The following is a 26,152-nucleotide window of genomic DNA, read 5'->3' as shown; positions in this document are numbered from 1 at the left end:
TAATAGTTTAACAATGGAAAATTTTAAAATATTATTGTAATTATAGAATTAATCTAAAATCTTCAAAGTAGAAGAAATTTCAATCATTAAAACTTATATTGATTATTAAATTATTAATAAATAATAATATTAATCAATATTGTGTTGTTATAACTAACTAGGGTAGGAATAGCATATAGACAGTGGTGATAGTGGTTATGTAAATAGTAAAAAATAATACATCCACTCCATGAAAATATAATGGCTATGGATGATAGTATATCTATGTTTGTATTTTTTTTTAATATGAAATATATTAAATAAAATATGTTTATTTTCTTAAAATTTGTTGATTTTAAATTATAAAATAAGTATTTTTTGCAATAAAGAGTAAGTGCCAATGTAATAAGTAAGCAAATGAAGCATATAAAAATATATTTGATATTTGATTTGTTCTAATTTATATAACGCTCTGGAGGCACTCTACATTCTAAGATATTTTTGAACTTTGGCACTCTTGCTCCCACCTTCGTACCCACTCCACGCTTTGGTCACTAAGTTACTACTTTGGCAATCTAACACCACATGCTTCTAGATTTCATGAAAAAACTCATTCAACTGCCATAACTCCTAGAGTTACGGAACTCTCACTTGAGAAGGGTCAATGTATTATGAGTTTTTAATGAGCATTGATTATGGGCAGTGGGCGAGGAAGGAAGTGACTGAGAATAGACGCCGACAAATGATTAGTTGACATATACTTTTCCAACGGACAATTAAACTACAAAGGTTTTGCCAACAGTCAATGCACCCACGAATGAATATTCAACTGATTCACCGTCAAAGGATTTGCCAACAGACGATTCACCAAGTAATGAATATTCAATTGATTCACCAACATATTCATTTAAAAATAAAATAAAAATGGCGCTTGATCCCAATGTGTTGAAAATGGATGGCTAGATGCACCAAATTTGAAATTAAAATTCAACGTTGAAAAATTACCTTTTTTATATTTTAAAGTTCATAGAATTTCGACCTCCACAATCCCGTGGCATCAGATCATGTTTTTGAATGCCACAAGGTGATGCAGTCCGGAAATTTCCTTTTTCCCATGTAGGCAAGAGAATTTTTTTTCTTTTCTTTATTTGATAGTTTTAGCCACGTGTCAAATGGCTGGGGTGTTGTGAGGAAAATAATACTCATTTTGAGTCATATCAACCAGGAATAACTACAGATAACATAAAACTTAAAATCAAGATCCTCATCGATTTTATAATATTGAATTCTAACAATGCATAGGTTGACGTACATCGACTTTAAATGCATAATTGTGACTATTAACGGAGGTCAGTAAGAAGTATCCATGTGACCACTACACCATGAGAAAGCCGAATTAGGATAAACGTGTGTTTCACTATCATTAACTGACAAATGATTTGAACTGATATCCTCATGTATCTACTCTTCTGAGTCTTAAAAATGACTCAGCTATAGTGACACATTATAAAAGAAAAGCACTCGGCTGAATACGATTGAGTGACCATCTTTGCGTAGAAAAAAATATGTTCATATGGAAGAGAATCCATCCGAATCTTACCAAAGTTCTACTAAGATCTTTAGGATTCAAATTATGATAGAGTTCATAGGTTGAATTAGAAGGAGATCAAGTAGGAAAAATACCTAAATCAATTTGAGATGGTAAATGATAAGATTAGAAGGTTCCTTAATAGAAAATGACGAGAAGATTAAGGAAAAATTGGTAAGATCTCATTGCCAGGAAGGTTGCCAAAAGGACTCGATGGTGTTTGCTTCTTCTAGTGGCATGTTCGCCAAAAGCATCCCAAAGGTGTTTGCAACTAGGAGCAAACCCATGTTGCTAGTTTTACCTCCCCACGAAGCAAAAAAGCATCTCTAGGGTGTTTAAGATGGTTTCTAGCTTCCAGCGGAAGCTTTTAGTGCTTCAACTTCTATTTGCTGATTGATAATTAAAGGTTGGGAAGTGCCACTCAATGCCACAAGTGTCGGGGAGCACACTTCCCGCATCCTCAAACACTACCTGAGTGTTCTCCACCAAAAGCTCTAATGTATTCCATTGAACTTGTACTTACACTTCTGAGCACATACCATAAAACATGTATGCCATTTTTTATCTCTCTTCTTGCTTTCCCATTTTTCAGTTCCTAATTAGAGTGTACATCAGATACAAATGTACTTTTGATGATTATTTCTTCTTGATTACTAACACAACTGCTCCTTGAAACTTCTTTGCTATACTGAAGGTAAAGAAGAAATTCTGCTTTTGAAGTACATGTATTATCAACCTAAGAGATTTGATTGGGTTGGGACCTTTGGGTTAATGGCGTCAATGAGAAAACCAAAAATACCTAACTTCAGGAAAAAGGAGTCGAACAACTGATCCGATCGATAAAACTTCAAATAGACTGTAAAGCAACAACAACAAAAAAATGGATCATATTTGTCGGTCAATTCAATCACCAGACCGTTCTCACTGAATGGCTGGACAGTTTGGTATGAATCAGACTGGTCTCAGTATTATTTACTGGGTATATGCATCCAGGATATTAAGTCTAGCAAATAATAAGTCTTCAATTGCTGCCATTTGGGTGAAAAAGCACTTTCATACAAGATTTCAAGTTCAATAAACCAATTAAACACCTCAATGTATCAACCATCTTACAAAAACACAAATTATCTCTTCAAACAGGGTTCTGCTTTGCATTGATAAAATTGATTTTTATGTTAGTCGGTATATGTTTTTGCGCACACGTTAAATTAAGGGGTAAAAAAACATTGATACCAGATCACATGCTTCACTATAGACAGCTCAGGCACGGGCTCAATTTGGTGAATTCCCGTCATCATGGGAAAGTTGTTCGATACACTTCTTTTTCCTCTCACCATGACCATCTTCTTCTAGTTCTTCTCGATCTTCTTCTCCTCCTCCAGCTTCACATCGTTTCCTTTGAGGGATCACCTGAAAGAATGAAGTACTCCAATCCTTTGTTTCTAAGAATTTGAGTAGTATCTCAACCACTTGATTCACAGTAAGGACCTGCATGACCCAAACAAATCAAAACATCGACAAAAAAATTTTGCAAAATAAAGAGAAACAATTTTGGTTAATACAGAAATATGGCATATGACTGACAAACTGCCTTGAATGCACATTTGCAAAGAATACTCTGCAAATTAATATTTTTGCAGAGTATGCTAGCAGGATCTCTTCAGAAGTATAATAACACTCTCTTTGCTTAGGTTTTCTTTTCCTTCGATATTCTCAAATTTCTCATGTACTTTCTTGATGGCATGATGTGACATCTCATATGGATTATGTTGACTAGATTCCAAGTCGAGGACAACAACATGCAACAACAACAACAAAAACAAAAAATGTTTATAGAACATAAATGTTTCCCATTTTTAAAAAGATGGACCCTTCTCTATATTTACTAAGCTATTAGACAGAATATACGTAAGGTAAAAATTCGGTAAAATCAAGAAATAATCGAAGAAAAAAATTGGGAAGAAATCAAGCTAGGGTTGGACTGTGTAATTGTTCCTGCTAAGTGGTCTTCTCATATTATATCATCAAATCCCAAATTAAATTATAATAATAAATTACCAAATCCCAAATTGATAAAATCCATACATTCACAAAAAATAACCACATGTCCACAATACAATTCAAGGTTTATTGTTCAAAATATTGAAAATTACAATCACAAATCCAAATTAGGATTAATCAATGGTTAAAACCATCAAATTCAATTTCATCCACATTACCTAATGCTTCATCAGTAAAATGGTTACCATCTAGGTCATCCTTCAGATTTTGTTCGGATTTAATCCTGAAATTTGTTAAACTCATGACTTTTTGAAAAAGTTGCAATTAAATCGGTGAAGGAAAAAGTAATAATTTAATCGCGACTTTTTAATAAGTCACAGAACTTGGTGTCTATGGTTATAATCACACCCTAAATTGGACTTATCTAATAAGATGGACACCTTAGCCCATCCATATTTTATTTATCCCTTCAACATTGAGCTAAATACTATCATGTACAAAATATTGCAACAAAAGATTATTATGCTTAGGTCATAGTCACCAAAGACTACATAAGAAGACTCCAACAACCATAAATATCCTAAACAGTTAAGACTCCACAAGGGAAGACAAATGAAGTACTAGGACCAACCATACCTGGGAACTTGACATTTTCAAGAAACTTCCAATAGGGAGCTTTGCAGTTTGGATTCCCTGATCATTTGCTTTTTTCATGGTTATCCCTTTCCATCGGTTTCGATCCACTAACCCACCGATAATGTATATACTCTTTGGATCAAGTTCGTCCAGCACAGTTTCAGCATCTGCAGTAAGATAGACAAGATTTTCCTTCTGATCTTGCAAGGCTTCAATATATGACTTGTTCTCCTTCTCAATGAACCACTTATCAAATCCAGGGAGCCTTTGAAGTTGCGTCTCTATTTCTCCTCTGCATCCAGTCAACCAGAGATGGGCTGGTGAAGTACATCTTCCATTAACTGCATAACAATACATAATCTGCAACTCACATCAGCAATTAGATGCCGTGTTCAAATTTTTTTTTTTTTAAAGTTACAATTGTTAGTCATATTTCACGTACACTGATTATAACAATAATGAAGACAAGAATTGGTCTGTTAGTTGGAGATGGATGTTGAATCCCAACTCGTGGAAACTCATAAAGATTCTAATATTGTACATGAATACAGAAGAATACTAATGCAAAGATGAGAAAATAAGAAGACATTGGCCTCCAAGCCTGTGTCATCATGTAATGGGTCCACAAAGAAGACTTTGCACCCCAAAAATTGATTTGGTTGGGTTGGATGAACCAATACAACCAATCCAATTACAGACATGACCAAATGAGAGAAGCATGAAACAGGGGGAATAGGGAATGAGGTCTGTTTGTCTGCTGAGAAAATTATCGGGTAAAACATTTTATGTGCATTTTTTTTTGGGTAATTTCTTAGGATTTTTTTAATAGGTAAAGATCAAGATAATTTCATTAAACAGGGAGTCAAGGTGACCACTCAAAGAGTACACAGCAAAAGACCTATCAAAAGATACAACCCCACATGAAACACTACTCGTTAAAATTGATTTCCTAAGAAAAGTAATTTTCCCCTGGAGGGGGAATTCCTCCACCAACTCCCCATTAAAATTTTCATGCAGCCTGAAAAAATTTAATTCATTTTTTTCCATCATACCCCATATCCCTCAATGGACAAACCTATTATACTTCTCATCTCCTACTTTCCACCATCACCAAGCATGTGCATGTGGTATCCACCACATCGACACTGATAAGTCGTCTTCTTTCTTCCTAGTGTTTCATGGTGAATTCCATCATTTCCCAAATGAAAAAAAAAAAAAAAACACAAAGAGAAGAGAAGAAGAAGAAGCTAAATTTTCATTCTTAAGAGAAAATACTTCTTTCAGCAAATTTCTCCAAAGAATGTTTTCTGAGCAATAAGATTCACCCATAACAGCAAAGAAAGCTAATGACTTGAATTGATACCGACCTTCCATTTGTTGAACCTTTGAAATGACCAAGTCACAAAATCAAGCACAAACCATACTACATTGTTCAAATAGGAGCAAGTAAAGGTCAACCAATAACTGAGATGGTTCAAAATCCAACACTACTACCCTGCTGTCGAAATATCCCCAAGTTCAATGTAGGAGAAAATTTTAAATCATAATATATGTGGATAATTGATGCCAAAAAACCAAAAGAAGAACAAGCTAAGGATTTAAATGGAAACCTCCAAAAAATGAGGAAAAACCACATGCATCCAGAGGCTGAAAAAAGTCCACTAATAAATGACAAATAAATATTACAAGATGCCAGAATTTTCGAACTTAAACAAAAATAAAAACCTATCACCGACAAGATAAAACAATTTCTTCAAAGTGGAAATCAGAAAATGCATCATTAGTCAGAATCAATCTCATAATGAAAACTCTCAACAGTACTCGAAATCACTCTGACAAAGCAATCCTTTTGAATCCACTCTTGCTACACAAAAACACCCCAACAAGATCCTAGCTACTTCTTCACTTTAATCTATTTTTCTTATTGAAAAAGCAATAAGCAAGACCACAAGTATTTTTTAAGAAAGCAAGAGGTTTCATACAAATTCTCTGTAAGCACTTATACCTCACACATAATTTTATAATTATAACAAGGATGAGGGGCACATTTTAAACAAAGTGAGAAAGGGTGAACAAATAAGCAACATTCAAATAGGTCCATCAAATGCATTCGACAATTAAGCCCAACTCTCTCAACGTCACAAGAAACAAAAAACTAATTTCCAAAATAAACATAAAAAAGGGGGTTTGATTCTAATAAATCCCCCCTCAAACCCAATTTGGAAAGTCCATAATTGAGAAGTATGTCCATATGACATGTTTGTCCCTTGTCACAACTTTGGTCATCATATCGAATGGGTTTTTATCCATATGAATCATTTCAATCTTTAGAAGTTGATATTCAAGCACGTCTTGTATCCAATCATATCGAACATCCACGAGCTTTGATTTATAATAAAAAGCTTGCTCCTTTCCTAAATACATTGTACCCATGTTGTCACACAATCCATTTGCTATAAACCTAATTCTTGGAGAAATATTTTCATCTACAACACTTCCTTTCATGCCTTAATGGTGGGGCAAGGTATTTTAAGAAAAAAAATTTCTCACAGAAAAGTCAATCCAAGATTTCACAAAATCCCAAAACAACCAATCATATGAACAAAACTACCCTCGTTAGGCTTCATGCGATTGGTCATCTGAGATTCTGTGAAATCCTGGATTGACTTTTCTGTGAGCAAAAAATCCCTCGAGAATTCTTGTAACCTTTTAACATAGGTTCCACTCCACCAAAACACAAACATATGTTTGTTGATCCTGTAAGATATCAAAGAATCTACTAACAGCCCAATGTTCCTTGCTAGGATTGCAAAGAACATGCCAACTGCAAATGTTATACCAGGCCTAATACACATGGTTTAAAATATTGTATCAATTGAATGTTTTGGTTAATGAAAAAATCGATACAGTATCGGCCAATACAAACCTGATACATTCCCAAAACATTCAATGTTTTGAGGTTAATGTTTCGTATCGGTCTTGGCCAATACCGATATGTATAAACCGATACATTCCGATATTTTAAACCATGCTAATATATACCATGACATACATTAGACTCACTAAAGCTGAGGTGCAAGGAATCTTTTCCATTTCTCTCATCTCTTCCTTGGTAAAGGAACTATGAGTTATACTTGAGCACCATACAAGCAATGTAACAACTGCTTTAGCATTTTTTATATTGAGCCCTTTTAGAACTTGCTCAATATAGTTTTGTGAATTATCATAACCAAGGCTTTCGAACTTTCCTGCATGATATATTCTAATATCGAGAATTTGTCTTGCTAGTCATAAGTCCTTCATAGCAAAAGACTTATATAATGCCTTTTTTAGTCTATCAATTTCAATTGTGTCTTGACCAAAAATGAGCATGTCTACCAATTTCTTAAGATACACATAATGTTCTATCTCCAATTTATGATATTTATGATACCTCGTGAAAGAGTCAAATTTTCTATTCCACGATCTAGAAGCCTATTTCAAGCTATATACTTTTGTTAATCTCACAAACTAGATGTTCATTTCATTTTCCGTGAACCCATCAAAGTACTCCATGTAAATTTTCTCCTTCAACTCCCCATGAAAGAAAATAATCTTGAAATTAAGTTTCTCAATTTCTAAATCCATTGATGAAACTAATCCCAATATATTTTTTTTTGCTAAGTAAAGATTTTATTAATTAGCAAAAAGAGGGGGGAATCGAGATGACCACCCCGAGAAGTACAAAAGAGAAAAAAAGAAAAGAAAGACAGGCCAACAATGCCCAAAGTAACTAATCCCAATATGACTTCAATAGAGGACAACTTGACAATTGAAAAAATAAATATTTCATTAAAATCTATACCCTTCTCTTGGGAAAATCCCTAGACAACTAATCTTGCCTTAAAATTTATCCATTCCCCTAAACCTTCATTCGTTTTCTTAAAGACCCACTTACTTGTTAGTGCCTTTTTCCCATTACAAAATAGTACTAGGTCATAAGTATGGTTCTTTTGTAGAGATTTCATTTCTTCTTGCATTGTTTTCCTTGATTCTTTGTTGTTCTTATCTTCTTGGGTTTCTTTGAAGCTCTCAGTTTCACTTCCATCAGTGGACAATACATATTCATCATTTGAATACTTTCTAGAGGGTTGACAAATTCTCCCTAGTATACTATCAGTGGACAATACATATTCATCATTTGAATACTTTCTAGAGGGTTGACAAATTCTCCCTAGTATACTACCATTTTTTTTTCTTATGATTTTTGAGAGAATAAGGCTCAATGATCCAATGAATTTGATGCATAGGACCATTGTACTTATTTGAATGTTGATTATTTATTCACCTCCTTCCCACTTTGTTCAATTCCCCTAAACCTTCGTTCTTTCACAAATTCTCCCTAATATACTACCCTATTTTTTTCTTGTGATTGTTAAGAGAATAAGGCTCAACAATCCAATGAATTTGATGCATTGGACAATTGCACTTATTTGAATATTGCTTATTTATTCACCTCCTTCCCACTTCGTTCAATTAAAAAAAAAAATCTCTTGTGTAAAGTTTATTTGAGGTGTAAATGTTAAAAGAGAATTTATGTAGGACTTTAACTCTTGAAACTTATTATACTTTTGCTTCTTATTTTTACAACAGGTAAAGCACATTAAAAAGTAGAAGAAGATTAGATCTTGACAAAGTGCTTTTGCGCAGTAAGAGTGGTTTTGAAGTGATTTAGAGTATCATAGGAGAGCATTCATTATGGGATTGATTCTGATTGGCAATGCATTTTCGGATTTCCACTTTCAAACAGTTGTTTCATTTTATTTTTGGTTCAATACAAAATTTTTGGCACTTTGCAATATTTATTTCTCTTTGATTAGTGAAATGATTTCCGTCCTTCGACTGTCCATAGTTCTTCCTCCCTTAGCGTGCATTTATTTGGTTTCTTAGATCCAATTATTGATATTAATGCACTTGACTTCATAGTCATTGTATGATTTCATTTAAATTTTTCCCCTCCATTGATCTTTGTGACATCTAGATCTTGGATTTGTACACTTTAATTGTAAGGGCTGGGTTTTTCTTTTGGCTGTTTTCCTTGTATTTTTGTTGATCACCTCAACTACTTTGAATACAAATTGCTTTTATCGATAATATTAAAAAAAAATAAAAAAATACATCTATATCTCAACATACCCTTCATGACCCAATCCTGAGCCGTTGTTCATGATTTTTCCTACTACAACAATTTATAATATAAAGCATGATCCAACTGAAACAAAAAAAACACACACATACACACATAATCCACAATTGGCTCCCACATTTACCAAATAAACCCAATAGATTAGTACATCTATCACCACAACCTCCTAAAGCACACACATACAAAACTATTCCTTAAATTCCTACTGACTACACACCAAGGATTAAATTGAAAACCCAGGGGCATTTGGTAATTTCATAATAAAAATCTAATTTTTTAAAAAAATATGAAACAGCAAAATTAGGGCAAAGAAAATCCACCTGTTGAACGAGACTGTTGATCTCATTGGGCTTCATCAGATCAGAGAACTCGAGATCTAAAACGATCTTTTGACCTTCTTCTTTGGCTCTCTTCAATCTCTCTTTCTTCTTATCTCTCTCATCTGATCTCTTCACCATTCTCTCCTTTCTGAGCTCTCTTCGAGACTCTATAAGCTTCGTTTTCTCCTCTTCGGACACTCCCTCGAGCTTCTCTTCCCATTCTCGACGCTTTCTCTCTGTCTCTCTCTGCTTCTGTTCTTTAATGGTCGCTTTTTTCTGAGCTTTCTTTGCTTCGTATCTCCGTTGCTTCAGAAGCCTTTTTTGAGCGTTTTTGGATAGAGTGGGGATGGGTTTGTCGTTAGTGGAATTGTCGAGGGTGTTTTGGTCATTTTCGATTGGTTCCGCCATTTGCTGTGCGAGAAGATGATCTGGTTTTTGGTTTGGCCGTTTTTGGCAGATAGAAGAGGGAAAGGTCGGGGTTTTGATTTTGAAGCATGGTTTCAAAACCCTGTTTCACATCCAACCGACACCGGGTTGACTCGTCTGAGCCGTCTAAACTCAAATCGGTAATTAGAATTCAACTTTAGACTTCAATAGTCATTTTCGATATTGATATGCATGCACTCCCACCCATGGTTTTTTAACTCGGTATCTCAGCTCTGTTACCGAGTTGACTCGGATGTTACGTCTCGTTCGTTCGACATTGAGACAATGGTTTTTAACCATTTAAAATCTGAAAAAAAAAAAAAAATTCAAAAATGATTCCTATTAAAAAATGAACCCAAAAAGATATAAAATTAAAAAAATCGATTTTGGGAGTAAAAGAATAGAGGGTTGAGGCTTTAACTCGTTTGTCTCGGTTAACTTGGACGAGATTTTGGAAATCTCATCTGATACGTCCCGTTTAACTTGTAAGTTAATCATTTTCTGTGCTGTCTTGTTTGTATCATCCCAGATATTGGAAAATATCATCCGAAACAACTCGCTTATCTCATGATACGCGGTCGTCTCAAAATACTTTGTGAGTTGGTCTCGTTCAGCTCTGATACCGAGTTAACTCGAACGATATGTCTTGGTCTTTGACGAGTTTAAAAACCATGCTATCCATAAATATTTCAATGTTCTTTTTTTAAGTTTAACTCAAAATGGATAATGCATTGGAGACCCATAAAATTCAAAAGAAACTCTTCAAAATAGCATTTGAAGATAACATTTGGAATTGCTCAAAGTCGAAGAAGGTCTCGATTCACATTGGTGAACTTGCTTGATGTCCAAAACCAAATTTGACTATGATTTCAAATCTCATCCAAGACTAAGATTGACGCATTCAAGTCATCTTAGTATCATTTAAAGACGAGTGAAATTTGTGGTGATTTTTAGACCGGTGCTTGACGGGGTTTGTGAAGGATCGGTCCAAATTTGTGGTGATTTTTAACACAGCCCTCCACCATTTGATGAATATTTTTATAAACTAATGGAAAATGATCAAACTTAACTTAGTAACATTTTAATTGTTTGGCCCACATTGATTGGCATGCTGAAAAAATAACACTACAGCCCTATAAAGTTCATGGCAAGATCAGATTTAAAAGAGAGAAAATAAAATAAAAAAGACTCTTTTAGCTTGATCCATACTTTGAAAATGGATACTCATTAATTCTTAAATTTCATTTTCAATTTCAATTTTAAATCCAAATCCAACAGTGAAAAATTTTCTTTTCAATTATTATTATTTTTTAAATCCTTAATATCTTGTAATTTATTCCTGTGTCATTGGATCATGTTTTTGAAGTTCAAGTTACCTGTTTTTGGGATTTAGTATTTTATTTTTGGATCCGACGGTTTTGCTTGCTGGTTGAACCACTTTGGACCGACCCAATTAGTCATACGGGTCCATGAACAGTCCGGTTTTTAAAACATTGCATTTGACAATTGAGATGACTCCCACTTGAGTCAGTAAAACTCATTTGATAAGGGATCACCATTTTTTCAATGTTAATTTTTTGGAACCAAGAGTTAACTTTCTATATTACAGTCTGTAGGAATTTTAAATTTTGTAAGTCCTTATGTTTGAATATTTTAATTTTCAATTCTCCTTTGTTTACTTCAAAGTAATCTTAACTTATTGGACACCTTTCAAGATTGTCTTCTTGTATTGTTTTAATTAAAAGCTAAGTGAGGAAGCTTGGAATATATATTTGCCAACTTTCATATCTGTTTCTTCTTTGACATAATTTGACATTTGTATTTTACAGCCCTTCCATTGTGTTTATTGGATTTTTGTTGGCTGTGATGTACACAAAAGGAACTATGACCTTAATGAAAACATGTTCTATTAACTGAATGCATCACTTTTTTTTTAGAAGTTTGCAAGGTGCATTGTTGATAGAGTTACAGGCCATTGATTTAGGAAATATAGCATTGGTTGGGACTTGGGACAGAATTGAATAATGGATTTGTTGGTTTATGGCCCCAACTTGAGTTATATTTGGGTTTATCTTGAGCTGGGGGTGCGGGGGTTCGAGAGCCTGAGGGGAACGAAGTTTAGAAAATGTGTTTTTGGCCCTTGGACATTTGTCCTTATCTCTTGGCATCCAAAAAACGTGATCTGATGCTTCAGGGTTGTAAAGGACAAAATTCTATGAGTTTTGAAACAAAAAGTTGTTTTTTATTGTTGAATTTCATTTTTAAGTTTGGGAGTTATGTGGAAGTTCAGTAGTCATCCATTTTCAAAACCTTGGATCCAGTTGAAAATAAATTGTTTTTTGAATTTTTTTTTTTTTTTTTGATCTAAGGTTTTTTTATGAAACTTAGAGGGCTATGGTGTAGGATTTCTGATGTGGTTATCCATTTGAGCAAAAGGACCCTTAGTAAGGCTCAAAATCTTACCATGTTAGTAATGAAAGGGTTTCACTTTCTTTTACAATTGATCAATTTTGGGTCAGATTAGTTTGACCCACCGGTTGGATCGGTTTGTAGCATCCCGGTTGATCAAACAAGTCAGTGTTCGGTCCAGGTTTTAAACATTGATAAAATTTAATAAATAACAGCCCGTGATCTCTCATGTTCCCTTCAATTAGACTGTTTCCTTGATTTGCGTCCCGCATTATTAACCCTTGGTCATAATTCATAAGGTCTTGAAGCTGGTCACTTGGGTTGTTTCATCAAATCCATGACCATTTGTGCTCTTCATATTGGCTTTTGTGTTGTTGCCAACTTGGGGCAACCCTCAATTCTTATTCCTCTACAACTTCTTGTTGTACTTGCTCATCTTTTCGGTAGATGGCGTGAACTTCATTACATTGGTTGGCCATCTCTTGCATTTCTCTCTTATCTTCATCAACTTTTTGTGCACATGTAGGATCAAGTTCCCTTTCTTAGTGGAGGTAGGATTTTCGACTCTTATCCTCACCATTTCTGATCTTAACTTTATGGTAAGTTCTCACGTACTAAGCTACATTGTAGATGGAAAAATTCACAATTCCTTGGGGTCTGTGTTGATGCTTCAATCCACTTGTTCTTGCCTCAATCTTAGTTCTCCGAGTTTGGGGATTAAAGACTGACCCAAGTTTATTAGTCTTACAATAGTTGACATGGTTTCGATGTTGATTCACTTGACAAACCATGGTCATGGTCATGATAACTTTGTTATCACCACACCATTCTATCAACAAATTAAATATATTATCTAATAGAGATCAGAACATTGTTTGGCCCATTCCAGATGCTCCACCAAGCATAAAACCATCCCAAGCTGAAGCTTTTTAACCTACCACGATGAATAAAATTTTCCAACTATCCAGAAAGATGTTACAATTCAGACCATAAAAATTTAATAAGTTATAAATATCAGACTCAAAGGACTGATAATCAAAAACACACATTACGATGACCGTATCAAATCACAAAACAAATACAAGCACAATTGTTCTATGCCCAATGAGATGTGTAAAGCCACACCATATTTAAAATCAAATCAGGAACCAACTTCAGACATTGTAGTCCCATCCCTCTCTTTGCTACAATTCATGCATTTGATATTCCTTCATTGGAAGTTCTGGGGGTTTCAGCTTAGAGAGCAACCGGGGCGGAGCTAGTGAGGAGACATTTGGGCCAATTGCCCTCACTCAACTTTTTTGGGCATTTTAGATTCCCTTGAATTTATGCTTAAATTTGAGATACCCCTGCATTTTGAACTACTGATATGCCCCGTTTGATCCTGTTGCCCCCACTCCCTCATCTCCCTCCAATTTTTGCCCCCTGCCTCTCCAATTAACGATAAGTTTGTCCCCACTAAAAGAAAATCCTGGCTCTGCCCCTGGAGAGAAGGGTTGCCAAATCAATGGGTTTGAGATGGGGAGTTTTCCCTTGCCTTCAAGAATGCTTACTACTTCTGACATTGTTGGCCTGAGCGTGGGGGATGGATAGGTGCATAACATTGCTAATTCCAACATTGTACTTGCTTCCTCTACTGAAAAGTCTTGCTCATATAAAACAGTTTGATCAACTATGTCCAGAAGCTTCCCCTTCTCATGCAAAATATAGGCCTGTAGTCTCACACCATAGCACTATTTGATCAGTGATTAATGTATGTACATCCAGCAACAATTTTGTTCATGATTATGAAACATGGTATAAAACTAGCGAATTATTTTTTATGAGTTTTATTGATTTATGATTATGACAAGGAGGAATGTAGTTTACACATGAGATGTTGGCAAAATTGATTGTTCGAAACCCAAATTTCAAATTCTACAAGTGTTCTAAACACTTATATCGTATTTTTTCAACATTTGCTTGTTTTTTAGAGTTTCTAGGTGAAAAATGTCTACTCCAGTAAAGCCTTTCACTATAAAACTACGAAAGTCTAAATAAAGATCAAGTACTCCAGGTGTTGCATATTATGAAGTTGTTCCACAATGAGAATCATATTTCTTTGTAATTTCATGTTTTCTCATACGTTTAATCTACATAATAACATTACAAATGATTAAATACACAAAATAATATTACACATTTTTTGGCATTGGATGGTAAATGTTTTTACTATTGCTTAGAATAATCAAAATATTAATGCTTTAGAATCATGTTTAAAATTTATGCTTAAATAATGGACATACCTGGCCAATATTTTTAAGAGTTAACATCACTATTTAAATTTGAAACACATTTTATTTCAAAAAATAGGACACCAACAACTGTTATTTTTGTTCTGCCTCTCAAATCCTTGGTAATTCAAATTCTTGTGCCCATATGTGCAAAACACTACTCATCTTGCATATTGTACTGCAATTAGTTGTTTTTTGTGGTTGGATGAATGTTGTTGTTGTGCTTGTTATATCATTCTTTGTTATAAATTGTACCTTTTTTTTTTGCAGTAATTTAGCATTTAGTTTTGAACTTCTCCAAGTGGACAAATTTTCACAAAATGTAAATATGCAGAATCAATTTTGATCTTAAATTTAATGAAGTTTAGAGAAAATTCAAAGTTTAGTACCTCGTCCAAAAGGAATTTAAAGTACTCCTCGTGTGGCCTGCACTCTACAACATTCTTCCCGCTAACAATTTCTAGGGTGACAACTCCAAAGCTGTAAACATCTATCTTTTCGGTTATAATACCCCGCACTGCGTACTCAGGTGCCATATATCCACTGCGACAAGAAATATTATCATAGAAAATAGATTGGAACAATACTATCATGGATTGGAAAGTGTTGGTAATAGATGATGACTATATTTCTCATTTAAAGTGAAATTAATGCTTCAACTTAAAATTGATGTGGTACGAATGGGTTTGGTAAATTACTGTGTTCTGTCCAATGTGATCATGCCTCCGTCTTTGTTTTCATCATAAAATCTAGCCAATCCAAAATCAGATATCTTAGCATTGAGATTTCCGTCAAGCAGAATGTTGCTGGCCTTGATATCCCTATGAATAATCTTAAATGTTGTTGATCCTCTGTGGAGGTAAGATAACCCTTTTGCTATTCCAAGGCATATCTTATACCTTGTTTGCCAATTAAGTTTCAACTTGGATTCTGGATCTGCAATCACCCAATCTCTAGTCATTATATATCATGGATTTTTTTATTTTTTTATTTTTTTTATTCTAAACAATTTGTAGAGGCTATTCTAGATTACCCGATAAAGCAAATTGGAGGGAATTGTTTTCCATGTACTCATATATTAGCAAGCACTGGTCATAGCCTATACACCAGCCCAAAAGTTGGACAAGATTTTCATGTTTTAAGGAAGAAAGGGTGGTTACTTCACTAAGAAATCCATCGGTTCTTCGAATTGACTTTTTTCGAAGCATCTTCACTGCGAGTACACTCCCATCTTGCAGTTCAGCCTGCATTCATGTAAACCGATGATGTTGGCTTATACATGAAGCGAGTGAACAAGTGAAAGAGATTTAGACCTCAATAGTAGAAAGTGTACCTTGTAAACAATCGCTGAACCTCCCCTGCCGATCTCCTTTCCAGAGCTGAAATTTTGAGTAGCTTCTACTATTTGTTGAAAGGTAATAAATCTGTTTTTGATCCGTGGGCCTTGGAATGCTGTTTCAAGGGAGAACGTTAAAGAATGGTGTTAACTAAGCTAAGATTCTAAATAAGTTCACAATGGAAAATATATTGGGAAGTGTTCAATCTTTCAAACTGTCAAAGAAGCAGTTATATGTAAGGGGATTAGGAAGCATATGCTCACCATAATAACAGAATTCATGGGAAAATTCGTCTTCACTGTCTTCTTCATTCCTTTCCTTGCCATCCTTCTTCATCATTCTGTCTTCTTTCCTCCACACCTCGAGGTTCTCAGGGTTGTCAACTTGACAAGGAAATGATTGCAACATAGGGCAGTGCTTAACTTCCACATACCTTAATAATGGCATCACATTCTGCAGAGTCTCCCATTCCAACTTCAATCTTGGCAAGTTCTTCAAAGACAGGCCTTCAATTTTCCAAGTCCCTTCATTGCTACCATAGAAGTCTGGGCTTAAGCATTGAAATTCGCCATTCTCAAGACAAAGATATACCAGCTCGGTAAGGGAAGAAGGATTGAGCCATTTTGGTGTAGCATCTCCTTTGTAGTTCCGAAGATCTAGCTCTTGCAAACTTGACGGTGGAGAAAGCTTATCCAACTTCTGCAGAATCTGTTTATTCATACATTCTTTGGCATCAATAGATAAAATCCGAAGTTGATGTAGCTGTGACAGGCCCTCCAGCTCATTATCTCCAATTTCATTCCTTCCACTTATGTGTATTCGTAATTCTCTGAGTTGTGTCATGCCTTTGAGCTCGCCAAGGTGACAGCCATCTTTACATGAACTTGGTAGGTTGAATTGAGATAGCACTTGAAGATTGGTGAGCTTCCTCAGTCCCTGGGGAAGGTTTTGAAGAGAATTGCACTCCCTTATGTCTAAGACTGTAAGCTTTTGTAAAGTGGCGATCGATGGAGGAAGCCTCTCTAGACTACTGCATTTACTCAAGATAAAATATTGGAGGTTTTGGAGTTCTTTGATCGAGTTCGGCAGCTCTTTCATGCCAGTAACTCCCTTTAGGTTGAGATAGGCTAGGCGTTTTTGGGATGTGATCCAGCCAAGTAGATCCTTAATACGAGAACCATTTAGCTTATTGGGTGAAATATCCAACACTCTGAGGGTCTTTACTGGTGCCAATCCACTATTCCAACAGAAATTAAACTGAAAAAAGCCTAGCAAGGCCCTTAGCTTTGAATTACTTTTCAGGGATTTCATATCTATTTCACTTGTTAAACCCAAATGGCGAGAATTTGTGTCGAATATTTGCCCATTTCTTTGATCAAAGCTACAAAATGCCTCTTTTTTTGCCATTCTAATTATCATATCCCGCACCATTTTGTGCATTTTGCAGCTGTAGACTCTTCCATCATAACCCCTCCGGTTCACAACTTCAACGAGGCATCTGCTGATCAATTCTGATATACAATCAAAGGCCGAATCTAGTGCGGTTTTAGGATCATCTCCAGTAACGAAACCTTCCCCAACCCACCAATATACTAACTGTTCAACATTGATCTCATAGTCTTCAGGATAAAGAGAGAAACACAGCATACAATGTTTCAGATGAACTGGAAGATCTTCGTAGCTCCGTTGCAAAGAAGAAATTAGTGAGAAATGGTCTCTTTGATTCGCCAACATATCACGAAAATCATTATTAATATTTTTCCACTCCCAAAGAGAATCTCTTTTGGTTAACAACAATTTTCCTATTTTCTTGATTGCTAGTGGAAGGCCCCCGCATTTCTTCACAATTTCCTTTCCAACTTCTTCAAAATGACCATTCAAATGCTTACCTTCGCTGTCCAAAGATACAACTTTGCAGAATAACGACCAGCTCTCAGTTGCATCAAGAACTTTTGGTCGGTGAATCCGACCTTCCACAACTCCCATTCTGACCGCAACTTCAATTTTTCTTGTCGTGATTATTATACTGCATCCCTTCCCTTTTGGCAGGCCCTCAGATATCTGAGCCCACCAACCATCAGTGCTCCATACATCATCCATGACGATGAGATACGTCTCATTCTGGAGAGCTTGCCGAACTTTATTCAGGTGATCATCCCTAGTAGACCCACTCTCATCCTCTCCCAATTGTTCCAATATGCTCCTCGTGATCTCTTTCACGTCAAATTTTTGAGACATAGACAGCCAAATCCTCTTCTCAAAGACGTTGCCTACTTTTTCATCATGAAAAATCTTCAGAGCAATAGTTGTTTTACCCAAACCTCCCATTCCCACAATTCCAACTCGATGTTGTTCTTCATTTCTTGGGAGAATCCATTGTTTTATGTTTTCTGTATCTTCTATGAAGCCGATTATCTCAGATAGCTTTAAATTTTTCGTGGTGCATTCTATTCTTTTGTTACTTTCTTCACTGCTCTTGTGAGTCATCTGACCTATGAACGGAAGTAGGTAGATTTTCATCTGCTTCTCCAACTGTTCGATACGCTTTTTAATATCCTTCAACTCCTTTCCCTTTCCACTGCGAAATACTAATCCAATGGGAGACAATTTCTTATGCATGGTATCCGCTCGAATTCGGCAATCTACTAGTATATCGTCAACATCATAAATTAAGTCCCTCAATTTATCCATGTTTTTCTTGACAGAGTGGTAGGTGCCAAGATTGCCTTGAAGCCTTTGTATATCGTACAGAAAGTTCTTCATTACATCAAATTTATCCATCATTTCATTCAATTCACTCTCAAATTCAGTTAAGACCTTTTTCTGATTTTCGAGGGAAACATATACTTGTTGCACTAGGAGTTGAAGTATTGCACTTATAATTGGCTCCGCCATTGCTTCTCTCTTTGTCCTTCTCTGTAATATATCCAACACATTAAATCATGAAACATATGCATTTATTTCATTTTATAGAAGAGTATCATAAGTGAAATTCAAGAAATTCCTTCTTTTTAATTATATGAATCAAGCTGTTGTCTTCACCAATTATTGGTATTAGGTGTAGATGATGAACTGAGATAGTTGTACCAATAGAAAGTTGGCAGAGTCGTTTTTTGTTGGTCTCTGACATATAATCTCCTCTTAGGACTTAAAATCTCAATGTTAAAGTGTCTCAGGTTAGATAATGGTTTGAAATGCAAATATATGGTGTTTATTAATGATTGCTGCAAGAATGAGAGCATTGTTTTAAGAAGTAGGAGAATGTTTGTATACAAAGCATGCAACAGACTGAGTGAGATCTAAAGATGAGTTGCATTTTTCTTGGTTATGAGAGATAAGTGAAGGAATGCAAGTTATGGGATCCCACCTCACAAGAAGATAGTAACCAAGAGAAACGTTATGTTCTAAGCAGGTCACATACAGAAACTCAGTATGCAAGATGAAGGGAAAAGGAGGCCAGGACCATTCCTCAGGAAGCAGAGCTCTTGAGTTTGAATCCCACCTTAGGGACCACCCTTGGGGATTTATCCCAGAAATTAAGTGAAGACATATGTATGTATGTATGTATATTTTGATTGAAGTTTCACTAATCAAAATATAAATTTGGGTGGGATCTGGTGACAATCCTTATTAGACAATCCAGTTGACAACCCTTTGTCGTATAGGGTTAGAAGTTTCAGAATGGGCTGATTTTTTTGTGGCTATAGAGATCATTCTCACAAAAAATCAGCCATGCTGAAACTTCTAACCCCACCAAAAGTGGTTTACAATTTGAAGAATTATCGACCGTCAAGTTTTACCATTAATTTGTGATCAACTTTGATGGGGTTATAAGTTTCAGAATGGGCTGATTTTTTGTAAGGATGATCTCCTTACCATAGAGATCTCCTTAGACAGATTTGGACAGTTTCAGGAGGTAATGCATAGGCAGGTCTAAATCGAACTTGGCCCAAACATTACACCACTGGAGTTCAATCACCAAACCTACCAATTCATGGCATACCATGCTAGTTCTGACATGGTGAAAATTGAGAGACAAATATATTATAAAACCATGAAATGATGAGATTAGATCTATGTTGAAGGTGTTGGTCACATAAAAGCTAGAATTAAACACCAAACAAAGAAGTTAAAGACAGGCACATACTCTTTGTGTTGCTCTAAATCTGATAGTTTGATTTCAGAAGAACATCAAATCATCCAAGAAATCCAGAACGGTTGGTGTATCTGGAAGTGCTTTTAGAAGTTAGAACCTCCTTTACTTGCAAAGAACCAAGACAAATGGGTTACAAAACATAGGAGTTTGCTATATAAAAAAGAGGCTGACAGAGGAAAAAAATAAACTAAAAGCAGTGTGGAAACAAGGGAGTCTTCCCATGCTTCCTTTATTGGTGATGCTTGCAACTTGCAAAGGCCCCTCCCATCTTTTTTATTAATGTCTTATCACCTTTACAAGGCTCACATTGATCACATGCATACAAACTTTTCATTTTCTTGCAAGACATGCTGACTGTATAAAAAAATGTGCACTGATTGATTAATCATTTTGTTTTCAAAAAATTCATTTCTGATATAAGCTCTTTAGAGATTATTTATTGCTTGAAATTTGTAATTTTATTTGGATGATAGTATTGTAACAACATATAGATTGAAGATTGTCCAACAAATTTATTTAGAGATCCTAATTATCTCCCATGATTGTTCAAGTGTGTTTTGATTGGGGATCAAATGAGTTTTGCCCATAATCCGACATAGTTTGAGAAATTAATGATTAATGATTTTTTTTGTTGATAAGAAAGTGGACTAATGATTAGTTATTAGTAGGTGAAGGCAGGATTTCAATCCAGGTCGTGCTGTCAACACTTGCGACTTTAACGAACTCGGCAAGTTGGCACCTTCAAATACAATGTAAACTGTACGTCCTCTCGCATGGTTTTTTTTTTTTTTTTTGTTTCCTTCAAATTTTGCGAACAACAATAACTTGTGATCAATATTTTTCTTCTATTATAAGAATGGTGCCATTAGAAAATAAGATTTGTTCGAGATCTCAATAAATTTCTTATACCACGCGTTGAAAGCTTGATTGTTTTTTAATTAATATTATATATGAATGGTGATAATCTCCATTAAACCAATATATTTCTTTCACTTCTGATAAATATTCTAAGGGGAAAAAAAGAAAGAAAATTATGTCATTACTCAGGTGTTTTGTCCATTTTTCCTAGTCTTCTTAGGTCGAGAGGAGAAGTCATTCTTTTTAACTAAAGAGACAAAGGTAAAGGCCTTAGGCCCTACCACTGACACACAAAGTCTTCAAAATCCCCTCTTTTGAAATTATTGAGTGATCCAAAGATTTGATGTTTCTGCATATATAAAAACAAAAAAGATTAATTAGTCCATAATATCACTTTGATTCCATTCCCATGGGAGCCACCACAATTTTTCTCTTGCATTTTTTGAAGTTGAGATGGGTCCTCAAGAGTGACAGCAAAGACTTCTTTGCCTGCAAAGGTGGCTGAAGTGGAAACAATAGATACTACTTGGTTTTTTCTTATATACTATTTATGAGGTCATTACTCATGATACTGATCTAGATGGTGTATCTGTTGGGATTTTATTTATTAAATCTGTCTGATTAAATAATATTTTTAAAGGGTGCAATGGTTGCTATTCATGAATATACACACATTTTGTTCAAGTGCCTTTATGGAGAGACGCTAAAGAGATTTCTATCAAGTGTTCTAATTTTCTCAATCTATCATGCCAAATGATACATATTGTTTCATAGGAGAATTCTCAAGATTGTTGTTTGCAAATTTTGATCTTGGTTTTGTTGTATCCTGGAGGTTATTTTGTTAGGAACCTGTCAAACTCTTTTACAAGTGGAGATACATAAAGTCTTAAAGAAAACGATCTTTTCACGCCTCAAAATCCCAAAATTATAATTTACTTATTTTCTAAGACTCTATTTTCCCAACAATATCAGATTGGAAATCCATATTTTCCATATTAGCATTTCACATTATAAGAAGTCTTGTTATTGAGCAGAATCCGAACCTAGGTACTATTTAAATATTCTCACATGCCATTTAGGAAACTCTATTAGATTCTAGAGGTGTATTGAATAGTTCATGAAATAGATCGAATCACTACGGGGTGTTAGTCATTGAATTAGGAAAGTTATATTACATGATCTATAAGAAAACTTAGAATATTCTAATTGTAAAAGATCAATTGATTAGGTAATCACTATCTTCCTAATTAAGTATGCTTTCTATATTTTTGGTTTATGAAATTCTCTATAAAATTGTTGTTAGAGCTCATTTAATGATCTACTAATTCAATTGAAGCTTATTTCTTCAATATGGTATTAGAGTCCAAGGTCTACTGAGTACAATCTTGGTACATTAATGTACCATTAAGAGAGATAGAGAGTCACCTTCAAAAACAACAGATCACTCCATCGTTTCCAATCTTGAGAGATCGAGAGATCACTTCGAGCGATCAAATAGAGAGCGATTGAGCGATGATATCGATCCAGAGATGAGATCGATATAGAAATGAGATCGAGGGAGATAGGGAGAGAAATCGATTGACGGTGAGAAAGCAATGGAGAGATCGATTGATTGAGTGAGATAGAGAGAGAGGTAGAGAGTGAGAGGTCGATCGATCGACTGTGAGAGAGAGACAGTAAGATTCGATTGTGAGATTGAGTGAGACAGAGAGTGAGGTCGATCGATCGACTGTGAGAGAGGGAGAGAAACAAATCGACTGCGAGAGAGGGAAAGAGGGGCTGAGTTCGGGTTTAAGATTCGACCGAAAACGTGGTCCATGGGCCGCGGAATTTCGGGTTTAAAATTCGACGGGCCAGGCCCAACAAATTTTTTTAGAAAAAATTGTGATTTTCACGTAGTGATTGGATCTAAAACTGTTCTTTATTTATGTGATTGCTTAGTTTTTTGTTTTTTTTTTTTTTTTTTGTTTTTTAAATAAAATCTTACTTTTATCTATATCTCTATAAACTCTAATCCTCAAACTCATGCCTTACGATCAATTCTTTTTAGATAAACACGATTGGGGCGTTCTTCGGCAATTCAACAACATTCTTTTTAGGATAGTGATAATGGCACATTCAAGGTTAAAGGTTTATCAACCTAGTGAAGATCTTTGATGCGATATTCCAAGAGGTATTAGATTATAAATGTTTATTGAATAAAAAGGGGCATGAGATATACGGATTCTCTATTTAGTGTATGTCATTAAATAAGAAAGTTGTATCTCACAATCCATGAGAAAGTTTAAGATTTTTCTAATTAAGAAATATCAATTAATTAACTAAAATAAATATTTAGTGAAATTGATATTTGGCTTTCCTGAAAAGCTCTATATTTTTAAGGGAAAATTACTTAAAGGACCATCATGGAAGGGCATCTTTCCAAGTAGTCCTTAAGTTTTTAGCGGTTGCTTAATAGGACATTTAGTACATTTTTTCTTTTTCTAAATGGTTCCTGGACCTCATCTCCTACATTTCTCATGATTGAATGCCCTAATCATTCGAATTCATTTTTTTCATCCAAAAATTGGATTTTTGACATCTCAACTGAGTTTCGGAGACTCAATTCCATCAGAAAGTATTTAAGAAAGAAGAAGTCATTTCAAGAGTTTTTTCATACATTTTGAAGATGTATGTAAAAAATTAGGGATTTTTTTCACTTATTTTTTTCTTAGTTTTTGGATGAAAATTGATCAAAAATGGTTCTTTTGGGTTGAAATCATCTAAACAAGTATATCTCAAGTTTTTAGTTGATCTTTCCATGTATTTTAATAAAAAAAAACTCGAAAATTGAAAATAGGTGGGTTTTACTAGTGTCGAGTTCGACGATAAATAAAAAAGTGGTGAATTTGACAATAAATAGTGATGAGTTCGACAATAAAAATTTTGAACTCAACACTAAATAAAAAATCGTCGAGTTCAATAGTAAAATTTTTGAACTCGACAGTACGAGGGATCATTTAGAAAGAAAAAGTTTACTAAATGTCTTGTCAAGCATCCCCACAAAACTTAAGGACTACTTAAAAAGAAAGTCTTCTGTGAGGGTCCTTTAAGTAATTTTCCTTATTTTTAATTATGCAGGATGAGATTATTAAAATACTTCTTGTAACGTATGCAGGACAACTTTGTGACCATTTTTTAGAGTCCGTTTACAACTTTTTCTATGAACCATATCCGCCAATATCTTGTCCATCTTTCATCCTCTTAAAATACCAAGAATTCCAATCAGCATTCATGTTATAGCTCTTGTCAAAATACCTTGAAAAAAAAAAAGTTTTTATCATTCATGTATAGCTCTTGTCAAAATCTTCATACTTAGGCCCATATAAATGGTTTTTAAAATATAAAATATCATTAATGCTGAGGAGTGACCTCAGTGGGGGACATCTTGATGTGGTGAAACCCGAATGTCCGTAGATGTGTTTTACTTGTATCTTGGAGAAAACTTATCTACAGGCATCTGTGTGCCACCACGTCAAGATGTCCCCCATGTGTCCCCAATGACGTCACTCCAGCACAACTCATAAAATATATAATGTCATGTGTTCAGGTTGGGAAGTGTTTTTATAATGGGTGCCTACCCTTGCTTCTAATTTTACTGATTTATTCTTTGCTATTTCAATCATTTGGTAACCACAATGGTGATTCGATTCAAAAGCAGTCAGCTTCGCGTGCTTCCAAGAATCTTAAAACGATGTCAAATAGAAGCACCAAAGGTGCCGTTTCACATGAGTACTATAGCGGGAAGGTATACGGTAAAAACAAAACATTTGCACCATTTAGCTTCGTTAACAGATAAACTTCTCTCGGTTGTAGCTTTCCAAACTTTAGGCTTCTAATTCTCCCACTCCCAGATACAATTTCCTATAGCAAAAGCTGGAAGTTATAATGAATAGTAGACCCAAGATTATAAAAATAGATGGGTTGCGCTACTTAGCGCATAACATCGTCTCCCTTCTCCGTTTGGACAAAAATATTTGTTTATTACTATATAGCTTTGGGTTGTCCAACCCTCAATCCGAGCTCAACCCGAATTAAGGTTGGGTTTAACCCAGGCTCACCTCACATTCTACATGATTCGGCCAGGCTCACCCATCAATTAGATTGAATTCGGCTGGCGTGCCCAAGTTGCAGCCCTACCTATTCCTAATACCCTAATTCGTCGTTCTCATGTCCAAACAATAATCTTAAATCCTAATTTGCTCTTAGATCTAAAAGTGGGAATTTGGCCCCAAATAATATCAAGTAATTGATGCCTTGATGGGTAGCCTTCTTGAAACTCATTCAAGTAGACTCAACTCAACTGGATTTCGAGGTGACTCTGTCCTATACTCAACGGAATTAATGGATTGAGACAACTTGGAAAATCATTGAATCAACTCAAATGCATGTGCCGACTAACTTAGTTGGTTAAGTCTCTGGGTGATGATACCAGAGATTTGGGTTCAAAACCCGCTAGCATTGAGTTACTAAGCTCATTAAAAATAGGCTTACTGATCATTTAAAAAGGAAAATAGTATTATTTGTTTTAAAACACTTACAATTATTATTATAAGAGATAAGTACAATTGAAAGCATAAATTCACCATGACTAATCCTAAAGTATGGTTAAGGCAAAAATTTGGGAATAGTTCATTTTAAGCCAAAGAAAGTAGGGTGGGTTATTTGCATACAAAAATTGCAATTTACACCCACTTTCTTGCGATACCCACCTTAACTTTAACATAACTATCTACACACACCTATTAATTGTATTTTAACCTAAATTGCTTATTTTACCCACCTAAAGGTATCGAAACATTTTTCTTCTTGTTCTCTCTCTCTCTCTCATTTCTTTTTTTTTCTTTGCATCTAAAATGATTTTAATGAGAGTTTTAAGCTTTGATCTTATTTATTTTTCTTATCCTAACACTTTCAATCAAGTCGAAACTGTTCACATGAGAAA

At 34.9% G+C, this 26,152-nt stretch overlaps 2 protein-coding genes across 2 annotated transcripts; both read right to left on the bottom strand.

Annotated features, from left to right (window-relative positions):
* Positions 1-2,564: 2,564 nt before the first annotated feature.
* Positions 2,565-10,189, bottom strand: TRM10 (tRNA (guanine(9)-N1)-methyltransferase-like protein). The gene is made up of 3 exons (XM_086417352.1): positions 9,710-10,189; positions 4,205-4,564; positions 2,565-3,055 (listed from the first exon to the last, which is right to left on the bottom strand). Exons 1-3 carry the CDS (start codon positions 10,115-10,117, stop codon positions 2,840-2,842), a joined length of 984 nt encoding a protein of 327 aa, XP_086273478.1. The 5' UTR covers positions 10,118-10,189; the 3' UTR covers positions 2,565-2,839.
* Positions 10,190-13,513: 3,324 nt separating this feature from the next.
* On the bottom strand, positions 13,514-22,717 carry LOC147391823 (disease resistance RPP13-like protein 4). Its single transcript, XM_086417351.1, has 8 exons — positions 22,594-22,717; positions 20,302-20,410; positions 16,418-19,070; positions 16,151-16,269; positions 15,851-16,061; positions 15,516-15,753; positions 15,207-15,360; positions 13,514-14,256 (listed from the first exon to the last, which is right to left on the bottom strand). Exons 3-8 carry the CDS (start codon positions 19,047-19,049, stop codon positions 13,906-13,908), a joined length of 3,705 nt encoding a protein of 1,234 aa, XP_086273477.1. The 5' UTR covers positions 19,050-19,070; positions 20,302-20,410; positions 22,594-22,717; the 3' UTR covers positions 13,514-13,905.
* Between the last annotated feature and the right edge of the window lie 3,435 nt (positions 22,718-26,152).

This window comes from Akebia trifoliata, chromosome 11 (assembly GCF_017979445.1).
Source record: "Akebia trifoliata isolate Shusen 1 chromosome 11, ASM1797944v1, whole genome shotgun sequence".
NCBI classification, from domain to species: domain Eukaryota; kingdom Viridiplantae; phylum Streptophyta; class Magnoliopsida; order Ranunculales; family Lardizabalaceae; genus Akebia; species Akebia trifoliata.
Note: the sequence above shows the minus strand (reverse complement) of the source record. Positions and strands in the feature narration are given on the sequence as shown.